Source organism: Panthera pardus, unplaced genomic scaffold (genome assembly GCF_024362965.1).
Source record: "Panthera pardus isolate Hobbes unplaced genomic scaffold, ASM2436296v1 HiC_scaffold_17, whole genome shotgun sequence".
NCBI lineage: Eukaryota > Metazoa > Chordata > Mammalia > Carnivora > Felidae > Panthera > Panthera pardus.
Window position 1 is genome coordinate 117,627,572 of NW_026526732.1, and position 14,968 is coordinate 117,642,539.

General features: G+C 43.3%; 1 protein-coding gene across 11 annotated transcripts in view; it reads left to right on the forward strand.

Moving 5' to 3' along the window:
• Positions 1-14,968, forward strand: part of KIF13A (kinesin family member 13A) — a 215,679-nt gene that overhangs the window by 185,810 nt on the left and 14,901 nt on the right. For all 11 annotated transcript variants that reach the window (XM_053904861.1, XM_053904863.1, XM_053904864.1 and 8 more), the window contains 9 exons: positions 311-410; positions 2,493-2,619; positions 4,962-5,017; positions 6,857-6,981; positions 7,238-7,414; positions 8,109-8,201; positions 8,516-8,668; positions 10,414-10,491; positions 13,820-13,867. In XM_053904861.1, the coding sequence (XP_053760836.1) occupies positions 311-410; positions 2,493-2,619; positions 4,962-5,017; positions 6,857-6,981; positions 7,238-7,414; positions 8,109-8,201; positions 8,516-8,668; positions 10,414-10,491; positions 13,820-13,867 (957 nt within the window). The remainder of the gene's footprint in view (positions 1-310; positions 411-2,492; positions 2,620-4,961; positions 5,018-6,856; positions 6,982-7,237; positions 7,415-8,108; positions 8,202-8,515; positions 8,669-10,413; positions 10,492-13,819; positions 13,868-14,968) is intronic.

Genomic DNA, 14,968 nt, shown 5'->3' on the forward strand with positions numbered 1-14,968 from the left:
CACACACACATACACACACACACACCATAGAAGAATCATCCCAACAGCTGGCGTAGCTTGAGCTTCTCTTGCTTTTAAGTATAATTATCCTTTCGGAAATCCAGGGGCTCTGATTTCTGAGTTAACGGGTTCCTCGATCAGCATGCTGTGTTTCTGAGACCCCTTTGCTTTCTTGCATATTAATCACACAGCAATGTTCAATGGCCTTTCCTAATGAAAACTTTCCTGATCAATGTAAACATCTTTGTTAAAAAAAAGAAATAGCCATCTGTGCACTCTACAGGAAGATGTTTTCCCTCCCTGATGTCAGGAAGAAGACTTAAACTCTGTGAGGGAAAGGTGGTCCGACGCACTCATCAAACGACGAGAATACTTGGATGAACAGATTAAAAAAGTCAGCAATAAAAAAGGTATGTGAGATTAAACTCTTTCCCGGGACTGGCTTTTTCACATCGAGACAGTGACAACAGGTTGTTTTCTCCTCTCAGCTGGACAGTGATATCGTAGTTTTTTTACCTTGTGACAATTATAGATGTTAGCGAATCATTTTGTATGGTATTGAATTTGAAAGTCATAAGCATTCACAAAACTCTAAGTGAACTGTGACACTAAATCTTAAACTCAAATTTTGTTTCGGGTCGCCTGGCAGGCTCAGTTGGTGGACTGTGTGACTCTTGATCTCAGGGTTTTGAGTTTGAGCCCCTCACTGGGTATAGAGATTACCAAATAAAATAATAATTGAGAAAAATAAACTCAAATTTTGTTTTGATGAATGCAAATGCGGTCAGCACCGATATCTCATTATGAGGTGTTCTGGGCTCAGACCCCGGGACTGATGGCAGCTAGAGGGTCACGTCTGAAACCACAGCCCTTGGCAGGTCAGCGCCCAGCTCCTCTTGGGTGGCAGCCGTGTGCTCAGCTGGTGCAGGTTGGCTTAAGCTGGTCCACCCAATGCTACCAGCTCCAGGGATTGTTTGCTTATACTGGCAACAGCCACTCGGACTCTAGCATAGAAGTATGTTCTTAAAACCCTTAGTCTCTCATCCTGACTTTATGATCCGTTCATTGTGGTTGGTTCTGTACCAAAGGACACATTATGAATGTTTATCCATTTCAGGTAGAGGTTAGCAAAAGCTCCCCCTCAATAAAAAATCTTGGCTAAACATTCTTTTTATTTTTAATATTTATTTATTCATTCATTCATTCATTCATTTTTAATTTTTTTCGTGTTTTTTATTTATTTTTGAGAGACAGAGCATGAGCAGGGGAGGGGCAGAGAGAGAGAGGGAGACACAGAATCCGAAGCAGGCTCCAAGCTCTAAGCCCTCAGCACAGAGCCTGATGTTTGGCTCAAACCCACTAACTGTGAGATCATGACCTGAGCCAAAGTCTGACGTGTAAACAACTGAGCCACCCAGATGCCCCTATTTTTGAGAGAGAGAGAGACAGAGACAGAGAGACAGAGAGAGAGAGAGACAGAATGAGAGTGGGGGAGGGACAGAAGGAGAGGGAGACACAGAAACCAAAGCAGAAGGCTCCAGGCTCCGAGCTGTCAGCACAGAGCCCGACGTGGGGCTCACACTCCCAAACCGTGAGATCATGACCTGAGCCAAAGTAGAATGCTTAACTGACTGAGCCGCCCAGGCGCCCCTTGGCTCAACATTCTTGGCATCAGTTTGTGTACGAGCTCAGCCTGCTAATGTCAGCTCACTTTGACTACACCTTTGTAGCTGCAGAGTTGAATTATGAATTCAAGGACTTCAAAATATATTAAATAAAATCTTTCCTAACAAGCGTGAAGGACAATGAAGTTAGTTGTAGAGAGTGCATATGTTGGGGGTTTCAGTCATCTGTAAAGTAGTGTATAGTTTTATGAGACGGTGTCACACCCATCATTTCATTGGCTCCTTCCAAGAAGCGTGTGAAGTAGACATAACTTGTATTACCCCTTTTTGACTCATTAGGAAGCCCAGACTCTTCTGTGAACAACTTCCCCCAACTACAGAACCAGGAAAAACAACCTGTATTCTCATCCCTGTCCCAAGGCTGTTTCTGCGTCCCTTCCTGATGGCCCATCAGGCGAGAGTCCTGGCCCCTGAGAGCTTGTCTAGGTGCTCAGGCTGGAGCTTCGAAGCCTCATGTCCTTTTTTGGAACATCATGGATGTTTAAGCCACTTGGGGAATGTTACCGAATGAAAACCTATTTATTTTAAATTTGGAAATTGTCGGGGTGCCTGGGTGGCTTGAGCGTCCAGCTTCGGCTCAGGTCATGATCTCACGGTTTGTGAGTTCGAGCCCTGCATTGGGCTCTGGGCTGACAGTGCTGAGCCTGCTTGGGATTCTCTCTCTCCCTTTCTGCCCCTCCCCTGCTCCCACACATGCTCACTCTCTCTGTCTCTCAAAAGTAAACAAACATCTTTTAAAATAAAAATAAATTTGGAAATTGTCTTTTCCCCCCCTCTCGGCACCCATCCCCTCATTTTGTCCTGCAGAGAAGACGGAGGACGACGTGGAGCGGGAGGCCCGGCTTGTGGAGCAGTGGGTGGGACTGACGGAGGAAAGAAACGCCGTGCTGGTGCCTGCACCGGGCAGCGGGGTCCCCGGGGCGCCCGCTCACTGGTAAGTGCTGTCCGTTCCCCCCACGCAGGCCTGACATGATGGTGGCCGGCCGGCACCAGAGGTGTGCCAGTGCCTTTCCAGGGCTGTCACAGTAAATGCTGAGTGACGTGAGCTGCCCAGGGAGGGACCACCCATCTCTGGTGCTGCCTTCCCTTCTCTCCTCCCCCACTGCAGCCAACTTCCTCTGCCGGGAAGCCGGGGAGTGAGGATTAGCTGGCCCGCAACCAAATACCCCATGCTTAGTTTCTCCACATGAGCATTTTGGACACGGTTTCCTGATCTCCAGAAATTCTCTCAGTTGGACTTGAAAGAAGGGTGTTTCCAGGGTCTATTTGGAGAGGGGAGAAAATATATTTTCTTATTAGCCTTCAGTGCCTGCTCTGTTTGGTCCCTAACACACAGTAACCAGCTCTCAAGCACTAAATAACAGTGATCAGTCAATTGATCACTCCATCCCAATGCTCATGAGAAACAGCATGGTATCCTAGGCTCTGCAGTCCAGTAGATCTGAATTTAGTTTCCAGCTGCAGCTCTTTGAAGTGTTCAATTTCATTAACTTCTCTGAGGCTTTATTTCTAATCTATTAACGGACCTTTTTTTTTTTTTTTTTTTTTTTTTTTTTGGACTGTTGTAAGAATTAGAGTTAATATATTAAAAATACGTTGTCCATGGCGCCCATTTGTTAAATGGTAGCTCCTGCTGCTGCTTATTCTCATTCTCGTTCTTTTTACAAGAATATGTCCTAGGGGTTCCTGAGTGGCCTAGCTGGTTAAGTTTCCGACTTTGGCTCAGGTCATGATCTCACAGTTCATGAGTTCAAACCCCGCATCAGGCTCTGTGCTGTCAGTACAGAGACCACTTCCGATCCTCTGTGCCCCCGAGTCGCTCTCTGCCCCTCCCCTACTCTCACTCTCTCTCAGAAATAAAAAAAAATAAACATTAAAAAAAAAGGAATGTGTCCTAGGCATTTAGGAGAAATTGGATTGCTTTTGAACAGAGAATATACACGCCCAGATCGTGTCTTTAGGGTAGGCGTAGAAACATCAGTGATGTTATTTGTGTCCATAATGACAGATAGAAGTATAATGGATTCGATGGTATTATGAGACCAGAAAATCCAAATTTGCTGGCACAAAATTTGTAACTTGATGTTTCTCCCCACACAGCCCCCTGCTGTACTGGAATCCTATAGGGCACACACACGGTCTGTCTGCTGGCCACGTGTTAACAGATGGACGCCTCATTCCCAGTCTTGTTCTGCTTCCTGAGGCCTTGTCTAGACAGTCCTTCTCCTTACCTCATTCACCTTCATTTGAGCCGTTTCCAAACTTCAGATCATCTCGACTGTACAGTGGGTCCTGACCCTGAGTATTCTGATTCTCAAGAGAAAAGATGGGCCCAGGACTTTTCATTTTAAGAGGCCCTCCCCACTAGGTGACTCGGATGCATCTGGGCCAGTTTTTGATAAAACGCTGACTGCTTTGGTCTTTTTTGTCTTTCATTGTCTTTTTAGCCTTTTTATATATAATTTTTTAAGTGTATTTATTTATTTTGAGAGGGACAGAGAAAGAGAGAGAGTGAGCAGGGGAGGGGCAGAGAGAGAGGGAGAGGGGGACAGAGGATCCGAAGCAGGCTCTACACTGACAGCAGAGAGCCCGATGCGGGACTCGAACTCATGAACGGCAAGATCATGACCTAAGCCAATGTTAGCTGCTTAACTGAATCAGCCAGGCGCCCCTCTTTTGGGCCTTTTATATGTCTCTCATTCTCGCCTCCTGTGAGTTTTTTCAATGTTGTCTTTATTGTTTATTTCCTCTGGGTTCTGATCCTGCCCCCTATCTCCATTGTTTTTTTCTTTCTCTCTTTCTTTCTTTTTTTTTTTAATGTTTATTTTTGAGAGAGAGAGTGCACGCTTGAGGGAGACGCAAATCCAAAGCAGACTCTAGGCTCTGAGCCATCAGCACAGAGCCCGACACGGGGCTCAAACTCATGGACCATGAAATCATGACCTGAGCCAAAGTCAGACGCTTAACTGGCTGAGCTACCCAGGCGCCTTCCCCATCTCCATTCTTAACAGCATCCCTTCCCTTCTTTCCCATTACTAGAATTATTTCTAGAAAAGCTTCAAAGAATCTTTGTTTCACTGGTAGTTCTTTATGGAAGTCACATAATTCTCATGATTTGTGTTGACAGGGACGTCAAGAAATGTGAAAATATTTCATTCATAGAATCTGTATCTCCACAGCAGTTCTCCTCCTCTTCCGTGCCTCTGTGGTGTTTGATTATCTAACAAGATGTAAAACATGTATTTTGTTATGATTAAATTTTGTTGTTGAATTTAGGATCCCACCACCTGGAATGGAAACCCACATCCCGGTTCTCTTCCTTGATTTGAATGGTAAGTAACCACCAGTGCTTTAGGTATTCTTGTATTTGACTGAGGTTTGTAATCTGTTCGGACCCACCTGATTGGGATCCTTGAGTCACTTTTCTAATCACTCGTCTGTTGTGTCTAGGTGGCATTCTTAGTCCGACCAAATGCATGAAGTTTGACACACAGTATCACTGGTTATCCCACAGAGGAGTGCACAGTTTAAAAGAGAGTACCAAGAGGTTAAAAACTACACATGAAAATGTTAAAACTGGGGCACCAAGTGGTTCAGTCAGTTAAGTGTCTGACTCTTGGTGCAGCTCAGGTCTTGATCTCAGGGTCTCGAGTTCAAGCCCCATGTTGGGCTCTACATTGGGCTCCGCACTGGGCATGAACCCTACTTCAAAAACAAACAAACAAACAAACAAAAAAACACACACACATTAAAACAGTTATGGTTTAGAGACATTAATGGACATAGGACATAGGAGTTACCTGAGAAGGTAATCACCTGCAGAGATTCTGAATTTTGAAACTTTGCAATGGCCTAGGAATCTGCATTTCTAACTAGTGCCATTTGCTTCCCACCCCCAATAGTATTGATATCAGAACATGATTACACTATAACCTTGCATTGAGGGTTGTTCTTTACTATGGCAATTAGACCAAACCTGTGTGAACCAAGAATGATGGTTCTTGTATTCAAGTATTCAAGTTCTTATATTCAAGTATTTTAGCAGTAAAATCCATCTTCAGAATGCAATCTTAAATGGAGCGCCTTTTGTAGAAGATAAAAGCAGAGTTGCCAAGTGGGGAGGTAGGTAGGCTCAGGTAGGCTCTTTGACACGGCCCCCAGAATCTTAGAACACAGCCTGGAAACCTCTTTTTTTGGAGGGAAGACCCAGGGAGGTTGGCTTTGGCTCTTCATATGAAGAGGTTTTTTGTTTTGTTTTATTTAGTTTTAAGTCTGGAAGTAAAATGAGTGCCTCAAAATGCGTGCCTCATGAAGTGTTGAGTTCTCTGTTCTTGGGGGGATAAGAGCAAAGGTTGGACGATCACTTACAGAAATCTGTGAAGGGTGAATCCCACATGGCGTAGGGCTCTGGAGGAAGGTGATCCTCGTAGTTCTCCCAAGTAGTCAGAACTTTGAATTTTTTTTTTTTTAAGTTTATTTATTTTGAGAGAGAGTGCAAGTGGGGAAGGGGCGGGGGGGGGGGGGGAGAGAGAGAGAGAGAGAGAGAGAGAGAGAGAGAGAGAGAGAGAGAATCCCAAGCAGCCTCCATGCCACCAGCACAGAACCCAAAGCAGGGCTCGAACTCATGAACCACGAGATCATGACCTGAACCAGAACCAAGAGTCGAACACTTAACCACCTGAGCCAGCCAGGTACCCCACAGAATTTTGATTCTAAATTGCTAATTTAGCTGTTCCAGTCTCTAATCGTGTGTAAGGTATGTAAGTAGGACACAAGCCTAACCCCAGGTTACACAAGGAATTGACATCAGAAAGCAAAGTTTCAGGTGTGTGTTTGTAGGGAAAATATTTGCTCCTAGGACTGCCTATGGGATATATTTGCCCATTTTATCAGAGACTCACAGGGTCCCTTTTTAGCTCTCCTAGTTGTCCCTGCAAAGTCCCTGCAAAGGACTGTCCCTAGGAGTCCCTGTCTCCTAGTTATCCCTGCAAAGGATACAAGCTATTGTGAGTTTTGGAGTCTCTGTTTCAACTGTGGGGTAAGAAAGGAAAGAAATGAAAATGTGTTACTTGCAAACTTCATCAGTGGGAAACACATTTTAAAAATGTTGGCTCCTGCTTAAAAAATGACTTTTCCTTCCACTTCTGTTTCTGTGCCCTGGATTTGGTCAGCGGATGACCTCAGTGCCAACGAGCAGCTCGTGGGCCCCCACGCGTCCGGTGTGAACTCCATCCTGCCCAAGGAGCACGGCAGCCAGTTTTTCTACCTGCCCATCATAAAGCACAGCGACGAGGAGGTAATTGAGCCCTAAGGCTCTGTTCGTGGGCTTCCGGTTAGTGCACAGCCCAAGGGCCTCTCTTCGCACGAAGCTGCCGTGGTCTGCACTGGGGGAGAGGAGTGGGCAACTTGGAAAAGCAGAATGTGTGTTGTCGCTCAGAAGAGGGGAGGAGGAAAGTGTATGACTCGGTGGGGCTGCGTTTATTTCCGTGCATGGTGTACATGTGCACCCCTGAGCCGTGTCTCTTTCTGCCTCCCCCTTCTCCCGTCCTTAGGTTTCAGCCACAGCCTCTTGGGACTCCTCAGTGCACGATTCCGTTCACCTGAATAGGGTCACGCCGCAGAATGAAAGGATTTACCTCATAGTGAAAACCACGGTGCAGCTCAGCCACCCAGCTGCTATGGAGTTAGTATTACGAAAACGGATTGCGGCCAATATTTACAACAAACAGGTAGTAATGGGGCCTGATTCTGCCGTTGCCTTCATGAGCTTGAAGTCCCTTCCTCCTGTCACAGGGTAGGGTTTTGTGGTGAAGTGCAAGTGCTTCCCACACTAGCCAAGTTACAGCCTGATTCTCGTTGACCCAACATAATGGGGCATAAAGAGAGCAGAGGTAAATGTCACCCAACAGAGGGCTCTCTGCCTTGGCCGACTTGAAACGCATCATCCTAGGAGGCAGTAGGGCAATGACATTTCACTGTTCGAAATAGGTTAAGTGACAAATCCCAGCAGGATAGTGACAAAACAGGATGAGAAGCGGGCTGTAAATAAATCCCTGCTGCATCCCCAGGTCTCATCTCAGAGGTGCTACAGGCCAAACTGAGCCTCTCCAGCCTTCTTCTGCCTGTGAGAGGAGGACACATTGATTCAGCCCTGTCGAGACCAAAAGCAAGGCTGCCCATGGGGGAGAAGAGCAGCCCCCCAAATCCCTGGATGGGCTGCAGATTCTGTTATCTGATCCCCAAATGACAGCTGGACACTGTTGTCCTTCAGAGTCAGAGACAAGGATTTTTTTGGTTTTATTTTTCTGGGTATTGTATGCGCATCAAAAATGTAGTCCTTGATAATGTTTCTGCAATCTGTAAAAGGCTGAATAACATATATAGTATTTCATATCACTTAATTTGGTTTTCTTTTCCTGGCAGAGTTTCACCCAGAGTTTGAAGAGGAGAATATCGTTGAAGAATATACTTTATTCCTGTGGTGTCACCTATGAATTAGTATCCAATATACCAAAGGTAAAATACATACTACTTTTTAGAAATATCAAAATACAAGTATTGGAGGGGTGCCTCAGTGGCTCAGTTGGTTAAGCATCTGACTCTTGATTTCAGTTGAGGTCTTGATCTCAGGGTTGTGAGTTCAAAGCCCCTCATTGGGCACCACATTGGACTCTGCATTGGGCAGGAAGCCTATTTTTAAAAAAAAGAAAGAAAGAAATACAGGTATTGGAGAATATGTTAATTCTTAGAACATCTAAATCACTTCCTCACCACAGTTTGGATAAAAAGATGACTCACACAAAAGCATTGTCATTGCCTTGTCCTTTCAGGCAACAGAGGAAATTGAGGACCGGGAAACACTGGCTCTCATGGCAGCAAGGAGTGAAAACGAGGGCACTTCCGATGGGGAGACCTACATTGAGAAGTACACGCGAGGCGTGCTGCAGGTGGAGAACATTCTGAGTCTTGAACGGCTCCGGCAGGCAAGTAACAGCAGTATCTGGACCAGAGGATGAGATCACCAGCCCTTTCCCCTCCACATGGACAAAGATGAATTTATTTACCAAACACCTTCCCTCTGAGTCTGTGAGAGAAGGAAGACTTGAGTAGCAGTCTCATTCGACAAAGTAGTTACTTTGAGGAGCGCCTGGGTGGCTCAGTTGGTAAAGTGTCCAGCTTTGGCTCAGGTCATGATCTCATGGTCTGTGGGTTCGAGCCCCACGTCAGGCTCTGTGCTGACAGCTCAGAGCCTGGAGCCTGCTTCAGATTCTGTGTCTCCCTCTTTCTCTGCCCTTCCCCTACTCACACTCTGCCTCTGTCTCTCAGAAATGAATAAACATATACACACAAACACACACACACACATACATACATACATACATACATACATACATACATGATGTAGTTACTTGGACAAAATAGTATTACCAAAAATTAAAATAATGTCTACATTTTATCAAACACCTTCTCTGGAAGTACTGTGCCTGAGTGATTTAAATACAGTCTTTCATTTAATCTGCAAGATCACCCTAGGAGGGAAATAAACACTGTCACAATCTCCTTTGGTAAGTGAGAAAATTGAGGCCATGGTAATAAGCTAACCTGCCACAGGCTACACAGCTAACAAGTGGTACAAAGTCAGTTGTAAACCTTGGAGGGCTTGACTCCTAAGTCCACAGGTTTAACCACATGCTATTACCATCTCCCTAATTTTGGGGTCCAGGTTAACTTCTGCAACAACAACGGGACATTCAGGTGAATGTAGTCCAGGTAGTAGAACTCTAAGACAGGAATTGTCATCCATGGAGGCAATAGTTGAAGTTACTGGAAAATGCCTTGTGAGCAACAAAAGTACTAAGATTGGCATCTGGGGGCGCCTGGGTGGCTTGGTCGGTTAAGCGTCCGACTTCGGCTCAGGTCATGATCTCACGGTCCGTGAGTTCAAGCTCCGCGTCGGGCTCTGTGCTGACAGCTCAGAGCCTGGAGCCTGTTTCAGATTCTGTGTCTCCCTCTCTCTCTGACCCTCCCCTGTTCATGCTCTGTCTCTCTCTGTCTCAAAAGTAAATAAACGTTAAAAAAAAAAAAAATTTAGGGGTGCCTGGGTGGCTCAGTCGGTTGGGCGTCCGACTTCGGCTCAGGTCACGATCTCGCGGTCCGTGAGTTCGAGCCCCGCGTCGGGCTCTGGGGTGATGGCTCAGAGCCTGGAGCCTGCTTCCAATTCTGTGTCTCCCTCTCTCTCTGTCCCTCCCCCGTTCATCCTCTGTCTCTGTCTCAAAAATAAATAAAACGTTAAAAAAATTTTTTTTAAAATAATTAAAAAAAAAAAAAAAAGATTGGCATCTGGCAGAAAACCCTTCCTTTAGTGGGAGACCCACCAAAATTGCTGCATGAATAAAGTACAAACAGCATAAAAGTTGACTGTGGTTTTGCAAATGACATCTATACTTAGGGGTACCTCTGCGTTTTCTCTGCCTACCTATGTAAAAAATCCACAACATAAATCAGTTCAGCAGTTTTCTTGGTTTTATTTATGAAAGGCGTTTTTGGTAGGTTAAGGAAAAAGAAATGAGTGGGGTACAATTAAGATCCCAGCCCTTGTAAATTTGGGAGGGAGTGTGGGGTCGAAACGATGCGTATTTCTGTATTTTCTAAACGTTCCACACTAAATGTATGTTATTTTTGTTATCAGAAGGAAAAAAAAAATAAATGCTATCGTGAAATTTTACAGGCGGTCACGGTCAAAGAAGCACTGTCCACGAAAGCTCGGCATCTCCGGAGGAGCCTAAGCACGCCAAATGTTCACAATGTAAGTGCACCCTGCTGAGGCTCTGCTGAGTCCTGGCCGTGTGTCAGGGTGTGGGGGCGGCGCGTAAGGGGTCTGGAGTCAGGCGGGAATAGGCCCTGTGGGCCTCCCACAGGAGGTGTGGGCATCCCGCAGCACCAAGCCTGTCCTCTCCTAGGGAACCACAGCAGAGAGCGCTGGTATGGTCACATGACTGAGCCTTTAGTGGGATCTTACGGATTTCTGGTCATAGAGTTATGTCCTTGAAAGAAGTTTCTTGAGACATAAATGCATGTAGTTGGTTTAAGGTTGGTAGAGTCAGCTAAAAATCCTGGCTGCTGCTCGTGAATCCGTTTCTATGCCCTGTTCAAGCTGCCCTGGTGGATTCTGCTGGGCTGCCCATCAGTGTGACAGGGCTCCAGGCACCTTCATGTAGACACTCCTCTAGTTCCTGGTCTCTCCCCTGACCACTGGATTCTGTTCCTCAACCGGTTCATCTGGAAAATCCAGTTGACAGAAACTGCTTCTAGTGCAGGGGAACACTGTCATGGGAAGAAAGGACAGACTAGGGCATGGACAGTTGCAAAGCAGTCTCTTTTCCAGAAGCAGCAGGGTGTAAGATCCTGCCAAGGAAAAGCACAGCATCCTTGCCTTCCTCCTCTCCAGAAATGCCTGAAAGTGATTGAAAACATGGCGAACATTGATAAAAGTTGTCATACGGCAGGCCACAATGCAGCCCCAGACAATCCCTATAATCATTTTTTTTTTAATTTTTTTTTAATGTTTATTTCTGAGACAGAGAGAGACAGAGCATGAGTGGGGGAGGGGCAGAGAGAGAAAGGGAAACACAGAATCGGAAACAGGCTCCAGGCTCTGAGCTGTCAGCACAGAGCCCGACGCAGGGCTTGAACTCACAAACCGTGAGATCATGACCTGAACCAAAGTCGGTCGCTCAACCGACTGAGCCACCCAGGCACCCCCCATAATCGTTTTTGTACAGGTTACTTCTGACCACAGTGCAGTTATTAGAAACTGATAATGGGAGCCTCATACTCCGTATGAAAAAAATCCACAACATAAATTAATTCAGCAGTTTTCTTGGTTTTATTTATGAAAAGCATTTTGGGTAGGTTAAGGAAAAAGAAATGAGTGGGGCACAATAAAGATTCCAGCTCTTATAAGTTTGGGAGGGAGGGTGGGGTCGAAATGATGTGTATTTCTGTATATTCTAAACGTGTAAATTGAAAAAAAAAAAGAAAAAAATGGTCTTTTAATTAAGTTTTAGGTATCAAAGAAGAGAGCGTAATGGAAATCAGGATGTATTTAGAACAAAATGATAATAAAAACGGGTACGTGTACCAGTACTTGTGGGATGTGGTTGGAAGTGGTAGTTAGACAGAAACTGGGCTCTGAATTCCCTGTTACTCCGCTTACAGAGCCGAATACTAGACAGTAGGGAAAATGAAAGAACAGTGAGCTACTATTAGGGATGTATGGCTCTTGTATTAAAAAGAAGAGTGAAAAACAACGAGGGAAACATCTGTGCTACAAGGTGTAGACAGACCACCTATGAAGTATTCTGTCCACCTCCAGCCCCCTAAAAAATGATCCTGCTCTAAGATTCTGAATCTACCTGCTAAATAGTTACAGGGGACAGAAGAGAATGTTAAATGACACAATGGGGACTCAGCAAGAGGGAAACTTTATGGGAACAAATGACCTAGAAAAGGGAAAACCCCTAAGAGACAAAATACATCCTCTGATTGCGATGTACAAATTGTTGTGATCCTGATTCAGAGTTCATTGAAAATGTTTATGAGACATTTGAACACTGGAAGATATCTGATACTATTTAGGAATCCCTTAATTTTTTTAAGATGTGATAATGGTATTATGTTTATGTTTGTTTTGTTTTTTTTAATCAAACTCATGACCCCAAGTCTTACCAAGAGTCACGTGCTCTTCTGACTGAGTCACCCAGGTGCCACTGTGGTTATTGTTTTTTTAAAGGGAGGAGGAATTCTGTATTTTTTAGAGATTCACAGAGAAATATTTATGGATAGATAATTTTTAAATTAAACAAAATCAGAATAAAAAAATGTTAAGGTAATAATAAATGCTAGAGCAGAATCCTAATAAAGAAGGAAATAATAAAGATTAGAACATAGGTGTATGAAATAGAAAACTAACAATGGAATCAACAAAGCTGGAAAGCAGGCTTTTGAAAAGACTGGTCAAATGCACTGACTTCTACTTAAGTTTCATTGGGGAAGAAAAAATATTGGGATAATAATTCAAATATTATTGGAAATAAAAATGGACATATCACTACAAACAGAATGGAGATTTAGACAGCATTAAGAGCAAACCATGAATAACGTTATACCAGTAAATGTAAAAGCTTCAACAAAATGGAATTTTCCTACAAAAACCGCATCAAGAAGACAGAAAATCTCAATGCAGTTATCACCATAAATGAAGCCTAAATTCGTGGAGAGACAGACTGTGTTCATTGATGGAAGCACACAGTATCAAAAGAGTTGGCACATCTCCTTAAACTGATGTATAAATTTCCCACATAATCTCCTATAGGATTTCATAAGCTGACCCTAAAATTGCTATGGAAGAGCAAGTGGAAGGCACACAAACCTTATCTGCAGCCCAGGGTTTCCATGCCTTAGTATAACTTCTAGAGCGTCTCATAGAAACATAGGATGGGGGCGCCTGGCTGGCTGGCTCAGTCGGTAGAACACGTGACTCTTGATCTCGCAGTCATGAATTCAAGCCCCACGTTGGATGTAGGGATTACTTAAATAAATAAACAAACTTAAAAAGAAACATAGGATATATTTAGAACTAAATAATGCCGAAATTGTATACATGTCCATCATTGTGGGGTACAGCTAGAGTGGTACTTAGGGACCGTAACAATAATTTATTCCATTATAGTTTGTAACTGACAAAAATTGGAAGTGGCCTACATATCTATCCAGAATAGAACAAATAAATTATGAGACTAATTAAAAAGACCATGATAAGATACCACTTTTTTTCATTATAAAAATACGCAAAAAATATATATTATGTGTGCATATAGTAATACTTTTATGTATAAGATGTGCATATATTTTTATGTGTACATCCATTTTATGTATATAAGTAATTATATGAAGCTGGTGTGGGAATAATAAACTCCAAATTGAGGGTAGTTGTTACTCCTGAGGACTGCAGAATAAAGAGGGACGTGAGAAGGTCATACAGGTTTCAATTGTAAATGCGACACTACATTTCTATGTATGTAGTTTATGTTACACATATGAACTACGTTGATAAAACCATTGCTCTCTTACAGGTCTCCTCCAGCCGACCAGACCTTTCTGGCTTTGATGAAGATGATAAGGTGTGCACTTACCATGGCTAGATAATTAACAGCATCTAAGTCTGAAAATTTAGGATATCCTGGTGTTTTGAAAATCTCAGGATTTCCTATCTCAATCTTATTCAGATTATTGTCTCTACATGTCCATTTTCAAGTTCAAATAGTTGATATGAAATTGCTGTGCACTCAGTGTTACGTTGTAAGTTAGCATATTTGCCGTATCAAGCTGATACTACACATAATTGAATGTCTGTGTGTTAATGGGTCTAACTCAATGCTTTAAGAAGGTATTATATCTACCCTAGCAAAATCAAAATTATTTCAAGTAGGTAAAATTGGGGATTTAAAATTAAGGACATATTACAACATCACCTTACTCAGCAAATATTTCTTGGAACATATATTGTATATATGTCCCTATGCCAGGGACTAAGTGATTCAAAGAATAGAAGCACAGATTATGCCCTCAAGAAGTTTAAAACTAGTCTTTAGTGGCAGCCAACTCCTGAGAAGTTGGAGTAAGATTAAATAAACTTATACATACAAGTTTTCTCTCTCTAGTATACCAATATCTTATGCCAGTTTGATACTTTTAAATCTCAGGCATATGGACTAGAGTAACCATACCACCTAGTTTGTCTGGGGCAATCCCAGTGTATGCCTGCTACCCAGGCAAGATTATCAGTGGAACCACTTCACCCTGAAAAGTGTTTCGTTGTGGTCTTTAAATTACCCAGTCATCCTAGATAACACACCAAATGTATAAAAGTGGCTGCCTCTGGGGAGGAAGGAAAATGAATGGGACCTTAGAGGTTCAGGAGAGGATTTTACTCTGTTCATAATGATTTTATTAAGTCTTGAACAAACATGATACAGGATTAACATTAACACTCTAGCTATATCTTGGGTATGACAGTATTGGTCATGTTATTCAGCCATTCATACTTTTCTATATGTTGGAAATATTTTACAATAAAAATAAGGAAGCGCACATACTGCCTTTAAAAATTAGAACAAAACTCAAATCTGGGCTTCATTTCTCATTTTTTTTTTAAATTTTTTTTAACGTTTATTTATTTTTGAGACAGAGAGAGACAGAGCATGAATGGGGGACGGTCAGAG